General features: G+C 40.8%; 1 protein-coding gene across 4 annotated transcripts in view; it reads right to left on the bottom strand.

Moving 5' to 3' along the window:
* The window catches only part of Cad96Cb (protocadherin Fat 4-like Cad96Ca), a 328,400-nt gene that overhangs the window by 185,496 nt on the left and 124,400 nt on the right, over positions 1–18,504 (bottom strand). For all 4 annotated transcript variants that reach the window (XM_067158408.2, XM_068230420.1, XM_067158409.2 and 1 more), the window contains exon 3: positions 4,459–4,545. In XM_067158408.2, coding sequence (XP_067014509.2) covers positions 4,459–4,545 — 87 coding nt within the window. The remainder of the gene's footprint in view (positions 1–4,458; positions 4,546–18,504) is intronic.

Here is an 18,504-nt window from a genome sequence, read left to right as displayed (position 1 = left end):
TCACGGTCAATTGAGTTGTATATTATTATTAGTCGATTGGGCCTACGTCTGCTGGTTCCTATATTCTTCCTACTCGTAAGTGACGTCGGAAAAATTCCCCGCTGGATGGCTTGCTGAAACTGTGGACGGTCATATATGGACTCATGCAACATCCCCGGTTGTTCCAGATCCGACTTGACCAAATAGATCCACTTGTTCCGAGATGTCTTCCCTCTATCTGTCTGTTGGTAAGTCTGCAGGGGTTCATGCGGGTTAGGTGCCCATAGAAGACCAGGCGCCTTTTTCTTATGCAAGTAACGATGACTTCCTGATCGTATAGTCGCATCGTTGTACCGAATTCTGTAGGTGCCTTCCCCTTCTCTTACGGGTCCCAGTATTCTCCTCAGGATCCTTTCCTTTCCTTGTTCTTGTTTCGTGAGATAGCCTTTCCTGGTCATCACTAGACACTCAGAGGCGTAGCGAACAGATTGTTTTACTGCTGGTGTTATAGTAGCTGCTTCTGCAGGAGTGGTAGGCCCTCTCAAACTGTGTGCACCTGATGTCTATGGCTAGGTTCTCACTCTGGTGTGCAGAGATTCACTCTCGTGGGAGCTAATGGTATTATTATTATTATTATTATTATTATTATTATTATTATTATTATTATTATTATTACCACCGAGTCTAGCACACCCGTCTCTCCTAAAATGAGCAGCACACGCTCTCACGAAACGCTCTGGAAAACGAAATCATGACAACCTCTGTAAACGACTTGGCAAAGCTATTCGAGTGAGGGTCAACTTGTAAGATTCCAGTAAGATATAGCAGATCCAGACGGTCAAATATACCATATCGCTATTGACATATAAAAGGATTAATAAAGGGTAGATCATTTGAGATTACTGACGAAAATTAGGGCTATTGGACTGGACAAAAGAGTGGTTGAATGGGTTGTTAATTTCTAGAAAACAACTCAGAAGAATAGGTGAAGTATTATCTGATCCTGTAATTATTTAGAGGGGGGGTCCACAGGGCTGTATTATTGGACCTTTGTATTTTACAATTTACTTTACGTCGCACCGGGCACGGATAGGTCTTATGGCGGCGATGGGACAGGAAAGGGCCATACTCCCTGGAACATAAGCCTATACGCTAAGGGTACAACTTTACTCTTTCTCCTCTGTTAATACTGAAGGTGGTGATTTATGATTTTCTGACTGTTGGGTTAGATTTAGTGTCACTAACCATACAACTTAGGGACCCTACTTGCCGATAAGACGTCTTACAGTTACTGTTAATCTGGTTTATTTCATGATTTGCGAGAATTACATATTGCGACTGTATTGTTAAAAACACTAGTGTTACACTTACGGGTATAATTAAAGCATATTTTGATGATGATGCTTGTTTAAAGGGGCCTGACATCTAGGTAATCTGTCCCTAATGGTACGAAATGTAATAAAATTTAAAAGTTCAAAATCAACCATTGATCAGAATAAAAAATGTGATGAATAAATGGATAAATATGAATTTAAAACTATCAGTGGCCGATCCAGAAAATATAAACAATAGCATTACTGACCAAGGGACCACTTCTAAAGCGCAATGCTGAACAACCCTGAATCGAGGATGCTTGTTATCTAAAGGGGTCCAAAATCCAGGTCAACGATCCCTCTAAATGTACTTATCGTTAGTAAAGTAGGACCATGGTATTTGTCATGTTGCGGTACTAATCAAATGTTGCGTAGACTCACGGTGTTCCACATATGATGGTACTACCCACAAGTATTGTACGTCACACAGGTAACGCAAACCTATGGTGTTTCTCACATAGTGGTGCCAATCATAGGCAACGCAAACTCATGGTGTTCCTCACCTATGTGGGCGCCAGTATTCCCATGGTGTTCCTCATATATTGGGTACTAATCACAGGTAACGCTAACCCATGGTGTTCCTCACCTATGTGTACTAATCATGGGCGCCAGTATTCCCATGGTGTTCCTCATATATTGGGTACTAATCACAGGTAACGCTGACCCACGGTGTTTCTCACGATGGTACTAATCACGGGTACTGGAAACCCACAATGAACCACACTCTGCTGCTACTAATCACAAACCTATCGTGTACCTAATATAGTCTAGTGGTACTACTCGCAAGACCACCCATGGTGTTCCCCACGTGATGGTACTAATCACAAGTAGTTTCATGGTTCTCATACAATCATCCCTTGGTCGTCACTTTTAGTCGCCTCTTACGACAGCAGGGGATACCGTGGATGTATTCTTCGTCTGCGTCCCCGACCCACAGGGGGTAAAGCATATTTTCTTTTACTGTGAGATTGTCAATCTGTTCGGGTAATACCAGGTAAATAAAACTGTGGTATGCTCGAATAATGTATTTAATAACGTAGCTGGTATGAAATGAACGCAGCATTTATTAATTACGGTCTTATTTCGTTCATACTTACGTATAGAATTCGATTACGATTTGTAAGAAGCAAGAAAAATCTGCAGGAACTAAGAAAAAGAAATAAAAGGAAAGGAACATTAACCTCCTATATAAAGATCAGTTCAGTTCAAATGGAAGGGAAATTTTGTTATCAACTTCACTTAACCTACCCTTGTCTTGTTACGACTCGGGTACGCTTTGCAGACTTTGCCTTTGTGTATGCTTATCGACTAACGGCATGTGTACATGTAATAAATGTGCTTGTGTGTATTATTACAGCGTGGTTTCTCTTCAGTCCCACGAGTAATAGCAAATTTCAAGAAGGGAGGTGGATTATTTACACAAGACTAACACCAAGAATACGGTTATAGTATTGCGTATATCAAAATAAAGGCAGAAATATAGAACATAAAATTGAGTGAGGGTGATAGAATATGTATTTCCTTAATTACTCATTAAGCTTAAAATGCGACTTAATTATGCATATCTTGATTGATAATTCACTTGGGTAAGGGAACCTCCACTTTTGATACTTACTTTGAGGTTAGTTTGTTGATGGTTATGTCTCGTGATTTTAATATGTAACTAGTCAAGTAGGCAACAGTGATGAGCCAAAAAAAAATAGGGCGGCGATATTTTCCCTTTAGCGAATAGCATCAGGTGACTAATAATAAAGAAGTGGGAAGAAAGCGGCCGAGACCTTAATTAAGGTACAGCCATTTGCTTGGTGTGAAAGTGGGAAATCTTCAGGGCTGTCGACAGTGGGCTTCAAACCCACTATCTCCCGAAAGCAATCCACTCACTAGGTCCTCATTTTCTTACACACATTGACATTTTATATATGATTGGGCTTGTCACTCGCCCGGTCGCCTGCGCTGCGAGCCTGTCTCCCGCTAAGCACTTCGCCGTAAAGCTGTTCTCGGTGCCACAAGCTCCCATCCTCTGCGGTCTGCTGAGAACTTTATCAGCGTAAGGTTGAGTTTAATTAAGTGTTCATGTGTTTAGTGCTCAGCGTATTGCTCCAATGCCATTTTCATTACGTGAGCGAAATCTTTTGCGAAAACACGCGCTGGCCGCATTACGGCAAAGTGCTGGACGGGAGACAGGCTTGGCAGCGCAGGCGACTGAGCGAGTGAGAATCCCCCGAATAGATAAAATAATGTCCCTGTGTAAAAACGAAAAGGATTGCGAGCAACTACAAAAAGACCTCGACAGTGTTGTGAGATGGATAGCAGACAGTGGTATGATGGTAAATGGTGTTAAGAGTCTTCTAAGTTCTAAATACTGTGTTAATGGGTTGATAGTACATCATAGGGATCACGTAAATACTTGGGTGTTAATTAGGTCGTTAATAAAAGTTACAGTCCTCTTCATACATTAATTAGGGTAATTAGGGGTGGCTGTAAGGATGTAAAGGAGAGAGCATGTCTCTGGTAAGACCCCAGTTAGAGTATGGTTCCAGTGTGTGGGACTCATCAGGACCACTTGATACGAGGATTGGGAAAGATTCAAAGGAAAGCAACGCGATTTGTTCCGGGCGATTTTCGAGTAAGGCATCGTGTTACGAAAATTTTTCAAACTTTGGGCTGGGAAGACTTTGGAGTGAGGAGACGAGATGCTCGACTAGCCGGGATGTTTCGAGCTGTCACTGGAATGGCATTAGTAGACGAATAAGCTTGAGTGGAGCATTTAAAAATAGGAAAGATCAAGACATGAAGATGAAACTGGAATTCAAGAGGACAAATTGGGGCAAATATATCTTTACAGGACGAGGAATAAGGGATTGGAATAAATAATTTAGGGAATTGTTCGATAAATTTCCAAGTTATTTGAAAACGCTGAAGGAAAGGATAGGTAAACAACTGATAGGGAATCTGCCACCTGGGTAACTGCCCTAAATGCAGACCATTGATGAGTAACTTCATATAATTGTTGCGATTACAATAAACGAATATTCTCTCCCTAGTAGGTCACCCGTGACTGGGAGCGAATAGAATCCATTAATTCACCCATTCATCAAACACTCACCTACAACGGAACCCACTGGAACATCTTCACTCACGAAGAAGTTCTCTGCCGAACCCCCAGTTTCCAGGAAACAGCGATTGTCTTTGACTGCAACAGAAAAAATACAATGGTTCTCACAGGGTCCTATTACTTCAAATATATAATAGTAATAATAATAACAATAATAATAACAATAATAATAATTGTACCGGGTGGTACACCTCCACGCCGCTAATTCAAACTTTGCGCCAGTTGAAACTCCTCTACTGGAGGAAGCCCAAACTTTATCTACAGTGTTAATTCTCAAGTTTCTCAGAAGATGTCCCTACTTGTAAATTTTGAAGTTTCTGAACTGGGTCGTTTTCGATGTATTTTTGTTTTGCCTGTGGTAAGAAGTGTGAACATTCTCTTCTAGGGGACACTACTGAAGAACTACAATTGTGCACCCTAGTGCGAAGTGAAAGAACTATGTTTTTGGAGAAATTTTGTGTTCATAAGTTTGTTCTTTGTTAAATTTCTTTCAGTCATTGTTTAAGTTGGCAATATTAACCCTTTCTTTCTGCCAGTTTTGAATTTGACCAATAAGGAATTTCTGTAATTAATTTTCCACCAATAATGTGTTTCTTCTTCATCTAGTGTAGGGGTTTTCGTTGTTAGCCAATAAAATGATTGGGGGCGGGTGTTCTCATTCCTGAAACGCCTCGAACTTTCCCCGAGGTTATATAAACTGCTGATTTTCGGGTCTCTGCGCCACTTCAGTAACATCTATCTGTGTGTAAAGTACGTAGCAGGGGGCGGGAAGCGCCTCTTTCTTCGGGCAGCAGTTCAACCACCAGGTAATGGCCTTTTAATAACTTCTTTTCTTGCTAGCTCAGCAGTTTAACTCTCGGGGCAGGTCCGAAGCCTTCTACCATGTAACTTTCCTTTAAAATGTAAAGACACTTGGTATCAATTCTATCTTTTTGAACTACATATTGGGATAGAGAGTGCTTAACCCTCTCGAGCTCCCTCTCATATTGCATTGAGGTGAACTTATTTTCTCAACCGTTTCTTCCTTAACGTAATGTAAATTGTCTCCTTCTATAAGTCACCTCTTTAGTATGGGATTAGCCCTTGTATTAGAGGCCTAGTGCCAAGTAGGTTTTAATAAAGCGTATTTGGAGTGCAGTTTCGCCTCCTCTCAAGTTGGTATTGTGGAGGCCATGTAATATTTCTGTTTCTTCACTGAATAGGCCTCAGTAGGTTGGGTATTTTTACCCCTGTGTATATGTCCTTGGAGGACAGCTTGAAAGTAGAATTTGGTGTGGCCTTTGATAGGCTTGAACTTAAGAGCGGGTCGCTCTTTCTTAAAATTTGTTTCTGTATGCCTCGAGGAGGCTTTTCTGTGTAATTGGGAGCAAGAGCTCCTGGGCATAATTGGGGTTTTCTGCCCCTTTGTTGAACCTTGAATATAAGTAAAGTTGGGCTCATTGCTCAAGAATTGTGTGTCTGGCTCTCGGAGCCCAAATCCTGTAACACTGTAATTGTACATTCTCGTTTTTTTGCTTTGCTACTCTGTACCTGCCATTCTTGTTATTTCTTGATTTTTTAACCCTCGAAGTGGCGGTCATTTATCCTGTAATGGCAGCGATATTTTACCGGTGTTGCAGACTCTTTGTATAAATTGTGTTAAAAATCGTTGACTTGTTATACATACATAAACAGCACACCCTTTTATCCTCAAAAGTACAAGGAATAAGATGATACTAAAGCTGTTATTTATCATCCACAAAGTGTAAGACCAAAAATATGTTGAATTTGTTTATATTTAATTTTGCAAAAGTTTTGCTATATATAAAATGTTTATATTTAGGTAAATTTAAGAAAATGACATATACAAAAGAAGCACCAGTTCGTAGTAAATAGGTGCGTACCAGTATATAGTTTATAATACTGTTCTTAGCTGGAAAAATTATACAACAATGTATACAACGATTGTATGCTACCACTTGTACATTTCACTCACAGTCACTTGGGTGGGTCTTTCTTTTTACTCCATGGTTGTGAGGCCTCCAGAAGTGTACTAGTTTATAACACTCCTGGTGAATACCACCATTACATCCTCGACACCAGAATGTAGACTTCTTCTCCTCCTTCTTCTTTACTTTCAAGCACACAGCACATAGGCGATTGTTATTCTGTGGCAATATTTCGAGAGCACGAGAGGGGCCTCCTGCATGACCTGTTGGCCTCACAACTGGAATTGGGAACTGTTCATTTAGCAATCTCCTAACTATAGTGATCATGAAGTCTCATCTTGCTAAAGGCTTATCAGTGTTCTTTATGTACAGGACGTATGTGTCAAATAATGTTATATCTAGAAGATTTGAAGAAAACTGCTTCCAGTACCTTCTAGTGGGTCTGGAACAAGTGGCATGGAAAATGCACTTACCTTTATTATCTACACCTCCCATGAAGTTATTGTACTTATGAATCAGTAGTGGTTTCAACCCCTCATTTCCCTCAGTGTAACATCCTGTTGTGAGTACACTGGTTTCCTTGTTTTCGTCTCTTTATAAGCAACCAGTAGAACGTCACCTTGCCTAAAGTAAACGATTTGCCTAGGTTCAAGTTTTGTACCTAAAACAATCTGAGACAGTCCCTTTGAAGATTTATTCACTGTTCCTGTGAGGAAATGATTCAGTATTGCTGAGATGAGTGCATATCAACACTTCAGATTGATATCTGAAGGAAAACTGGCGACTAAATATAGCTGGCTCAGCTGAGACATTCGTGTGGCCGGCCGCCGAGTATGTAGCAGCTAGCGCAAGACAGCGGAATTATGACGCTACTTTGGCAACGATTTACACTAGATTAGTGTAAGATGTTATTATACAAACTATTTCATGATTATGGCCGAACATTTCTCCTTCAATTGATTCGTAATTAGCACATTTCGATGAATAATAAGATTATCGAAATAAAATAAAGAGCATGTCAACACGCCTGATATCAGGCGTTGCCACTGGGCAAACGCATAAAACGCCTGATATCAGGCGCTTGCCACTTGGAGGGTTAAAGAAAATATAACCTTGTTAAATTTTATCTTGACTTTAATTTCGTATTTTGAGACCTGTTCATCCCAGCACCTTCTTTCACCTCTGCACATCCACAGAACTCCGTAATAATAATAATAATAATAATAATAATAATAATAATAATAATAATAATAATAATAATAATAATAATAATAATAATAAACGCATTGAAATAAATTGCCTAGCATTTGCAGACGATTTTGCTATTATTGTCAGAAAGTCTAACAAGTGCAACAACTTCTTTCTTGGAAGAAATAGCCAACAAGACAGGTTTGAGAATCTCCGTAGAAAAAACAAAGTTTAAGTTTATTACGAACATCAAGAATGCTCCAAAATTTTTGGCAACAGATATTGGTCCAGTGGAAAGAGTAACGAAATTCAAATATCTGGGAGAAATAATTAAAGAAAATGATTGAGACAAATCTGCAGTAGAAGGAAGAGTACACAAGATGGAAAAAGCAATACAAAGAATTTTTATAACAAAAACTGTCTCTCGAAAAATCTTCAAATAAGGCATTACACTACAGTGGTGAAACCGGAATGCCTATATGCAGGTGAATGCCTGGTATTTAACTATAGATTAGATAAACTTGAGGTACCAGAGAGGAGAATCATGAATCTTAGTCCCTGTGAAAACAACAGAAGTATGGAAATTAAGATCTAATGATGAAATATACAGGAACATGGGAAACATAACAGAAACCATAAGAGAAAGGAGACTGCAATTCTTTGGACATATTTATAGAATGGATGATTTCAGATGAACAAAAAAAGATTTTCAAGTACCTTTGGGACAAAAAGGCAACAGCTAGGTGGATTAAAGAAGTAAAGAAAGATTTAGAAAAAAACAATATAAGAAAAGAAGAAACTATGGACAGATTTTTAGAAATAGGGTTGTAAATATGAAATGAGTCTAAGGAAGATTGAACAAGAAACATGGAGCGAAGTGCTCCGAGAACAGAAAGAAACAGTATAGTGAAAAGGATGAAAGAATATTGGAAGGAACGGAGGAGAAAACAACAAAGTATGAAGAACTGAATTGGAATCGTTACGTGGTCCTTAGTAGGCCTCATCGGAAATAATAATAATAATAATAATAATAATAATAATAATAATAATAATAATAATACTTGTCGTGGAACAATAAGATTCCTTATTGCTTAAACATTGACCAAACCTGAAGCTTTTCATGCTTCAGGAACGCTCAATTTACATCATAAAAACTTAAAAGGGACAATATTAAAAGGCTAACGAAAGGAAAGTCATGAGAACCCAACTCGGAAATATATTTACAAATTTCTAAACTGCGACGAATTCAAGAAAAAGATGAATAACCCCAGACTTACTTATCGAATACACACATTTCTGCAAATCAAACTTACGACACCGAAATGGTATAAGTATGTAGCGAAAGACCTCGCCAAATTAGAATCACCAGATCTGCAGGAAAGAAATGTAATCAGGAAAATTGTTTGCACAAGGGAATTTGAGGAAGGTGAGAACAAACCGGCATGACATACTTGTCGGAACAGAAATTACAACAATCGATGAAAATGAACTATTGGACAAGGAGAAAAGATCAACAAATGTTGAATCCACCTGGTCCAAAGTGATATTCTGTTGTTTTGAAAAGCACATAATTCATCGTAAGTGTTATCTTTAGGGAGTGTCTGATCACACAGATCGTTCAGTAGCCTACTTTATACGCCCCCTCCTCAACTACTGTTAGCAACACTGCTACTCTCCCGATCATTAACGTAATTCGCTATAAAATACTGTTCCAATCTTTCTTGGTAGGCATTCCAATCATCTCCGCAGTGACATTCAGATAAGGAGCCAATACAGTTACCTGAAACAAGCATGACACTTCACGTGTGTCCACTATCGTCCAACTGGTGAAGTCCTAAATCGCGCAGTATGGTTTTAGTGCATCTAAAATTCATCAGAATACAATAGGCCTAATCCTATCCTCGTCACCACATGTAACATATCAATAACATTGTTTGCGTAACTTCTTTAATTAAGAATTTATTGCAGCCGAAAGGCCAAACAAAATAGTTACATCTGACTGTATTTAGGTAATGACATTATTCTTTGTTACGTGATATTTGTCACATTCTCGGTTGCACAGCTCACATACACAATTTTCACTGGCATTGCGGCACGATTTTGTCGTGCATATTTTGTGATGAAAATCGTGAATGGCATATCTAGTCACGACGTGTCGTAGCTCCTTGCCTTCTTTCATCCAGTTTCTCTCCGTTATTGCGCTTGTAGCGTAGAAGCACTAGCTCTGTCTCTTTACTCTTAGCCTTTCTTCTCTCCAGATGTTTTGTACATTGTTCTGTAGCTGGTAGTAACAGTTTGTTCCTCAGGTCCTCTGCGTAAAATGTCTCCTTCGCTTGTATATAAACCACTCTTATTGATGCTGATTTTCCCCACTCTCAGTGCACTTTTAATAACGCGGGCTTTGGCCCTTTCTCTTTTTTCAAAATCTCTGAGGTTTAAACGATTCCAGATCAGTTCTAATCAACGAGCTAGAATAACAGAGGCGGGATCGCTGCCTGACTGAGGCTAATTGAACGAACATCCGCCATGTTGTCAGTGGTCACATAAGCAACGGGGCGCGGCTCTCGAATGACAAAAAATGATGAAAATACGCATTATAGCATCACTGGTGCAAAATTAGATACCGTCAGCCGAAACCTTAAAGCATTAATAATCAGAGTGCGAATAGCGCCACTTCATCCATATTGCGGCGCGAGGCCACATCACGATTGTAGGATTGTTTGAGAAATGTGTAAGGAGACAGCGACATACGATTAGGCCACGAAATCGGAACAAGAGCGTTACCCTGCTTGGCTGCTGTGGTTAAGTGAAAATTACAATAAAGCCCGCGGACATAAATGAGTACTGAAATCCTTCAAACGAAAGGGACCTACGATAGATTACAACCTCTGACCATATTTTTAAACGTGTTGCATCACCACGAGTACCACTAAAATTATTTCATGTAATTATTTATTATACTGTAGGGCACATAATTTTTCCCATTACCGTATCGTACTGCTGAAAGACAAACTTGAAAGTTGTCAGTCAGTCAGTCAGTCAGTCAATACTGATCTGCATTTAGGACAGTCGCCCAGGTGGCAGATTCCCTGTCTGTTTTCCTAGCCTTTTCTTAAATGATTGCAAAGAAATTGGAAATTTATTGAACATATCCCTTGATAAGTTATTCCAATTCCTAACTCCCCTTCCTATAAACGAATATTTGCCCCAATTTGTCCTCTCGAATTCCAACTTTATCTTCATATTGTGATATTTCCTACTTTTAAAGACACCATCCAAACTTATTCGTCTACTGATGTCCTCCCACGCCATCTCTCCACTGACAGCTCGGAACATACCACTTAGTCGAGCAGCTCGTCTCCTTTCTCCCAAGTCTTCCCAGCCCAAACTTTGCAACATTTTTGTAACGCTACTCTTTTGTCGGAAATCGCCCAGAACAAATCGAGCTGCTTTTCTTTGGATTTTTTCCAGTTCCTGAATCAAGTAATCCTGGTAAGGGTCCCATACACTGGAACCATATTCTAGTTGGGGTCTTACCAGAGACAAATATGCTCTCTCCTTTACATCCTTACTGAAAATGAAAACCTACAACCTGTTTTCCAGTCTTTGACCGGGTCAGGGATGGAATGAATGAAGCAGATATAGGCTATTAATACGATGGGGTCGCCACTCCCAAAGTGATTTATTAATGGCTGATAGATGCTATGAAATGAGAATGGAGAGTGTTGCTGGAATGAAAGATGACAGGGAAAACCGGAGTACCCGAGTTAAGTTTTTGTAGTAGTTTTTGGATTTACTACAATGGTCACAAGTTCGACCGTCGGTTCGCAGTACTGACTGGTAGAGTAAGAAGTCACAAATTTTATCAATGTTTTATTATCAAGTCGAATATGACCTGGTGGTCTACACACTAAGACTTAATCTAAAGTTGTGAGCCCCGATACATTGTGGAGTCTGCTTTTATACTATGATATCCCTTACTTATCATTAAGGGGAAAACAACAAGTGTGATACAATATGACATGAGCGGATGTTGGTCAGCAGTGCCGCTGGTGATAGGAGATTAACAGTCAATAAGAGGAAGTTGCCTCAAGCGATTAGTTGGCGGCAGCTTCCTTTGGAAACATGATAACAATGAGTAACTATTTACAATCTTAGAATTGGGACAAACACATTATCACATTGGTTGGCGACAGCCTTCTTAGGGACTTGGGACATGTTAGGACATGATAACATTAATCAGCTATTTACAGTCTTAAAGGTCGGAACGAACACATTCCTTGTGCCTTGTGACACACTAATACTAATCATTTACTTCCGTTTAAAATTGATATCTGGTTTCCTCGAGCGGTTTGGACTGATTATATCTTCCCGTCTCGGAAACTGTAGGCAGGAACATAACTCCCGGAGAAAAACCTGTCCCGCCTCCGCTTTGTCCAGCACAAATCTCACATGGAGTGACCGGGATTTGAACCACAGTATCCAGCGGTGAGAGGCCGACGCGCTGCCGTCTGAGCCACGGAGGCTCCTTACATCCTTACAACCCCTAAATACTCTCATAACCATGTGCAGAGATCTATGCCCTTTATTTACAATTCCATTTATGTGATTACCCCAATGAAGATCTTTCCTTATATTAATACCTAGGTATTTACAATGATCCCCAAAGGGAACTTTCGCCCCATAAACGCAGTAATTAAAACAGAGGACTTTTCCTATTTGTGAAACTCACCACCTGACTTTTATCCCCGTTTATCATCATACCATTGCCCACCGTCCCTCTCACAACACTATCGAGGTCACCCTGCAGTCGCTCACAATCTTGTAACTTATTTATTACTCTGTACAGAAGAACATCTGCGAAAAGCCTTATCTCTGATTCAACTTCCTTACACATATCATTGATATATATAAGAAAACATAAAGGTCCAATAATACTGCCTTGAGGAATTCCCCTCTTAATTTTTACAGGGACAGAGAATTAGAGTAGGTGAAGCTTTGAGTTCTATTTTCTAGAAACACAGCCACCCATTCAGTCACTCTCTTGTCTAGTCCAACTGCACTCATTTTTGCCAGCAGTCTCCCATGAACACCCTATCAAACGCCTTAAGACAGGTCAATCACGATACAGTCCAATTGACCTACTGAATCCAGGATATCTGCTATATCTTGCTGGAATCCTACTAGTTGGGCTTCATTGGAATAACCTTTCCTAAACCCAAACTGCCTTCTATCAAAACAGTTATTAATTATTTTGCAAACATGTCTAATATAATCAGAAAAAATGCTTTTCCAAAGCTTACATACAATGCATGTCAAACTGACTGGCCTGTAATTTTCAGCTTTATGTCTATCGCCCTTTCCTTTATATACAGGGCTTACTATAGCAACTCTCCATTCATATGGTCAAGTTCCTTCATGCAAACAATCAAATAAGTACTTCAGATATGGTACTATATCACAACCCATTGTGTTTAGTGTATCCCCCGAAACCTTATCAATTCCAGCTGCTTTTCTAGTTTTCAACTTTATGAAGTGTAGCCTAATTTTAAATATCAATGCGGCTGACATCTACAATAAATACATCATACATTTCACAAACAGTAAAATGTTGTATTTTCCGTATTTGGTGTAAGTTTGACTGAAATACGCCTACATCAAACCAACGCCCAAGCACGGGTCATAGGGAGTGACACATAGCCCTCAGGACCATTGTGGAAGAAGAACAAAACAAAGAAAAATCTTAATATTAAACTTTAATCAATCCTACACCCGTTGCCTACGTTATAATACAAGGCCTGGAAATAGAGCCCGTAATACGCTATCGAAGTGGTCACACTGAAGTTCAATGCCGGGCCGCTAGGATCGCTTCCTTGCCCCCTGTCTACCAGGTTCGCGCCTTTAAACGTGTTTATTAACTGAGTTGATTGTGAATGTATTATGTATTCGTCTGATGTTAAGCAGTTCCAGTCATGGTTTATTCACGAAAAATTAAAGGTAGTGGAATTTCGTTTCACAAGTTTCCAGTGAATGTTCAATGTTCGAAACATTATACAGAGGAAGTATTACGCATGAGATATGACTTCCAGCTGATGAAATTAGGTTCCTAAGTTTTGATCCGAGTTACGTCATAAGAATTGGGCGATCCCAAAATTTGTCACTGGACTTTTTTTGTAAACAATGCTACCGTGACCGGCGATCATTTGAGAGGCCTCTTCAAACTCATAAATCTTAAATTAGGAAACCAACCAGAAAAATAATTTGCCCAAGAAATTTGGAGGAAATGAATGTAGCAAGAGCTAAAAACACCGTATTGTACTTTCCCCCCGAAACTATTTCTGGTTTGAAAAGTATGGAGTTGGTTTGTCCCGAGAGCATTAAATACAGTTTAAAATAAACCATTTGTTTTAGGAGCACTTTATGAAAATATTCGATGCGCATGACGTCTGCAACACCTGACATGGGACATATTCCAGGAATGAGAACGAGCATTTTTTTAGTACTGAACATGAACGCCTCAGTTGGTTAATGATTTCCTGTCATATATTAAGGCACCGGCCCCGTGGTAAAGGAGTAGCGTGCCTGCCTCTTACCCGGAGGCCCCGGGTTCGATTCCCGGCCAGGTCAGGGATTTTTACCTGACCTGAGGGCTGGTTCGAGGTCCACTCAGCCTACGTGATTAGAATTGAGGAGCTATCTGACGGTAAGATGGCGGCCCCGGTCCAGAAAGCAAAGAATAACGGCCGAGAGGATTCGTCGGTTTGACCACGCGACACCTCGTAATCTGCAGGCCTCCGGGCTGAGCAGCGGTCGCTTGGTAGACCAAGGCCCTTCAAGGGCTATAGTGCCATAGGGTTTGGTTTTTGGTTTGTCATATATTAAGAAAATTCAAATGCATTCAGAGAAAAAAAAATCATGAGGGAAATGCATCAGGCATAGATCTTGACTAGCCAATCCACTGTGGCCTGCGTAAAATACCTCATAAGTACACATTTGCATTATGCATTGACGAGGAACCTAACAAGCGATGACTTCGAGCTCTTCTTCAGCTACCTGAGACGCCAAGCGGAATACAATGACATTATGGTTCGTGTGGAGAAAGAACAAACAGACTGTAAAGGCTGTTTAGAACATATCTCTTCTGCAGCTACTCAAAGTCCAACATTGTGTCTTATTCGTTTTCGCTGCAGTCGCTTAAGTGCGGCCAGTATCCAGTAATCGGGAGATAGTGGGTTCGAGCCCCACTATCGGCAGCCCTGAAGATGGTTTTCCGTGGTTTCCCATTTTCACACCAGGCAAATGCCGGGGCTGTACCTTAATTAAGGTCACGGCCGCTTCCTTCCAATTCCTAGGCCTTTCCTATTCCATCGTCGCCGTAAGACATATGTGTCGGTGCGGCGTAAAGCAAAATAGCAACAAAAAAAAAAAAAAGATCGAGGAGCTCTCAGATACCGAAAATCATCGTCTGTGGCACTTCTGCAGTGAACGACGGAATTTGTCACCTCCGCTACGCAGTACTTGCCCCGAAGGGAGTTGCTAAAATGTGTACTTTTTTTTTTTTTTCGAAAGACATTTTCAACAGTGAAATTAAGTGTAGAAAGTGTAAAGACGACAAACCACCTGTTTTTCTACAATGAACATTTCTGAGACCTCTATTAGACAACATTGCTTCGAGCCACTCAAGTAGAAGAAAGTTTTGAAACTTGATTAAAAGCCCCTCAAAAGGAAAGTTTTGAAACTTCAATGACATATCCAAGCCAATGCAGCACCGATCTATAAATAAAGTACTGTCAATACTCGCAAAAACATTCAGTTTTTTTTTATTTAGGATATAATTTACTTATTGACATATACGGCCATGCGAATACAAGGGGGCAAGGACGCGATCCTGGCGGCTGAATGGTGAACTAGGATGCTAGCCGTTCCCATGAGTGCATTTCAAGGCCTTGTATTATAGCGTAGGCAACGCCTACACCTCATACACCACCAAATAGATGGCAACAAAAATGAACTCTCAGGAGCGAGAGATAAACAGTTACCAAGAAATAATCACTTATCAGAAGTTGGAAAAACGGAATATTACCTATCACCATACAAACGCAACATCTTTCTGCCATTAATGCAGCCGCATATGCTGGCATTCTTGAAGGCGAGAATCTAACTTTTCACTTCTTAAAACTTACGATGTTCAATCGCCACACACGATCTCCCTGTCACCTAATCATACGTTCACACGCGAACTCCCTTCGTTTTGACAACGAAAAACATGGTTGCTCTTTACGAACTTGCCTCCACAAGGAGCGCTGATATCAGGCAAACAGCCCCCTCTCTGTTATTCTAGCTCGTTGGTTCTAATCCATAAGTTAGATCTGGAGATATAGTGGTGTTAAAAGTCTCATTGCTGTATCGAAGAACAGAGCTGAAAGATTATTTAAGGCTGGGATTGTTCTTGTGGTTGCTGCAGTTCTTTCTTGAATATGATGAATGACTTTGTAGTAGTCTGCAGGGAATGCGAAGGTATCTCAAATGATTGACAACTTTTAGAGGTTTTCCATTATGAGTGAGGGAATCCTTACATGTGATTTTCTCTCCTTTCCGAAATGTCATTTGGACTGTCTTTTCCAAATTGATGGTAGGCGATTTTTCTTTACCCATTTCTCCAGCTCTGTTAGAGCTCTTTGCAGCTCATTAATGAGAGAGTAAAAACAATAGGACAAAAACAAACAGAATATCACTTGGCAACCGTAACTACGTAACTACATACCCTACACGTTCCTTTGTCGTAGTTCATGTACTTCCCGCAAGGGTCACGGCTTGTAATGGTAATTACATCCGCTAATCAGTACATCAAGGAACATTGTCCCAGAATGGCAACTACTCCTTGGAAGTCCACTTTAATGAGCTGTTTGGTATTCCAGTTTACAAAAGAACCCAGTCCACTTAGATGTAAGGCATACATTTCTATACGAAATATGTCAATTTTTAACTTAAAAATGGCTTAGGTAAGGGTTTTGGCCGTTAATCATCTTCACTCTGGAAAACGTAATGCTAAAAAATTAGACATGACAAATCCTGGTCACTCCATGTGAGATATGTGGACAAAGCGGAGGCCGGACAGGATTTTCTCCGGGTACTCAGGTTTTCCCCGTCATCTCATTCCAGTAACACACTCCAATATTTCATCTGTCAGTCATTACTGCTCAAAAGGAATGCGACAGGCTTCGGCAGCCGACACAATTCCTATCATCGCTGCTAGATGGGGCTTCACTCCATTCCTGACCGCTCGAATGACCGGAAACAGGCTGTGGATTTTTTTTAATTTAAAAAGTAAATTTGTACAAACCCTGTTTTATCAGCTAATTATTTTCTTTAATTTATTTAATTAAGAATAGTAGACCCTATTTGGCGGAAATGCGCACAAAATGTCGTTCGCCGCGACTACACGATTGGTACAGCGCCACAGCATGTAGTGGATACTCGCGCAACAGCGTGTGCCATGTGCTGTGAGGAAGGGTAGCAGGAGCATTTTTTAATTTTTTTTTTTTTTTTTTTTTTTTTTTTGCCAAGATCATGGACACTGAGGTACGAGTCACCCACCGGCTTGACGCGCGCATTCGCCAGTCTGGTAGCCTCACTCATTGAATGTGCGTGTACACTAGTGTCAAAAAGTTGATCACTAAACGAGGCCATACCGCCTGATAGGAATATCAGACGGATTGATGAACGAACGGAGGCTGACACACACTATATGTCTTACAACTTGTAAAAAAAAAACAGTGCCAGAAAGGTTCTGATAGCTAAGGTACACCTTTGACAACAACTAACAAAACTTGGCAATGTCTTCCACAACAAAATATGCTGTTAATAGGGTGTATGGTTACCCCTAACGGCCACACATGCTTCTCAGCGACGTGGCATGCTATCAGATGCTCCAAAAGCTCTTGTGGCAGTCGATCCCATTCCTCCGAAAGAGCAATGCGAAGGTCTTGGAGGGTCCTTGTGGAGGCTGACGGGATCCAATTCGCCTCCCCAATGCATCCCAGGCATGTTCAATAGGATTCAGATCCGCAGACCTCAGTCCCTGCGATGAATGTCTTCCCCAGCCAGAAATTCATCCACCAAAGCAGCGCGGTGCGGTCGGGCATTATCGCCCATTAAGAGGAAGTCTGGACCAACCGCACCTTTGAAGAGTCGAACATGTGGTCTCAGTACCTCATCCCTGTATCTTCGAGCGTTAACAGTGTTCCTCGAACCACCCATGAAGATGTACAGGTCCGTACGGCCATTCAACATGATGCCGCCCCACACCATGACGCCACCACTACCATACTTGTTCCGTTCCACGATGTTTCTGTTGTTGTATCGGCTACCCGGTTCTCTCCAGATTAATGTGCGACAGGAATCGTTCTGCAAACTGATGCGGAATTCGTCTGTGAAGAGGACATGCCTCCATTCATTCATGGTCCAGTTTCAATGTTGATGGCTCCACAGTAAACGGGCCCATCTCTGTGCTGGAGTGAGCGGGACGCACACCGCTGGACGTCGGGCGAACAACCCTGCTGTTCTGAGCCTCCGGTACACAGTTTTCCGGTAAACGGCAATCCCTGAGACGGCTGCAAGCTCCGCCGACAGTTGTCTTGCAGGTGCACTCCGATTTCGTGGGGTTGGAACACTTGCACGGAGTGACACTTGCACGGAGTGACATTTGCACGGAGCCTTTCACTCTACTTGATGAGTCAGAAGTAGGATGGTCATACTAACATAAATTTTGGATACCTAATCTAATTTGATAGGTACTTTGACGAAGATGCACATAAATACTGGCCTCTCCTGGAAATCCAATACCACACGCGTAAATGCTTCAATATGTAAGAAAATGACTCAAAAAGTATAAAAAGGTCTTCGGCTCACCAGGTGCAGG

Source organism: Anabrus simplex, chromosome 14, assembly GCF_040414725.1.
Source record: "Anabrus simplex isolate iqAnaSimp1 chromosome 14, ASM4041472v1, whole genome shotgun sequence".
Classification (NCBI taxonomy): domain Eukaryota; kingdom Metazoa; phylum Arthropoda; class Insecta; order Orthoptera; family Tettigoniidae; genus Anabrus; species Anabrus simplex.
The sequence above is the reverse complement of the archived record's forward strand: the minus strand, read 5'-3'. Positions and strand labels throughout refer to the sequence as shown.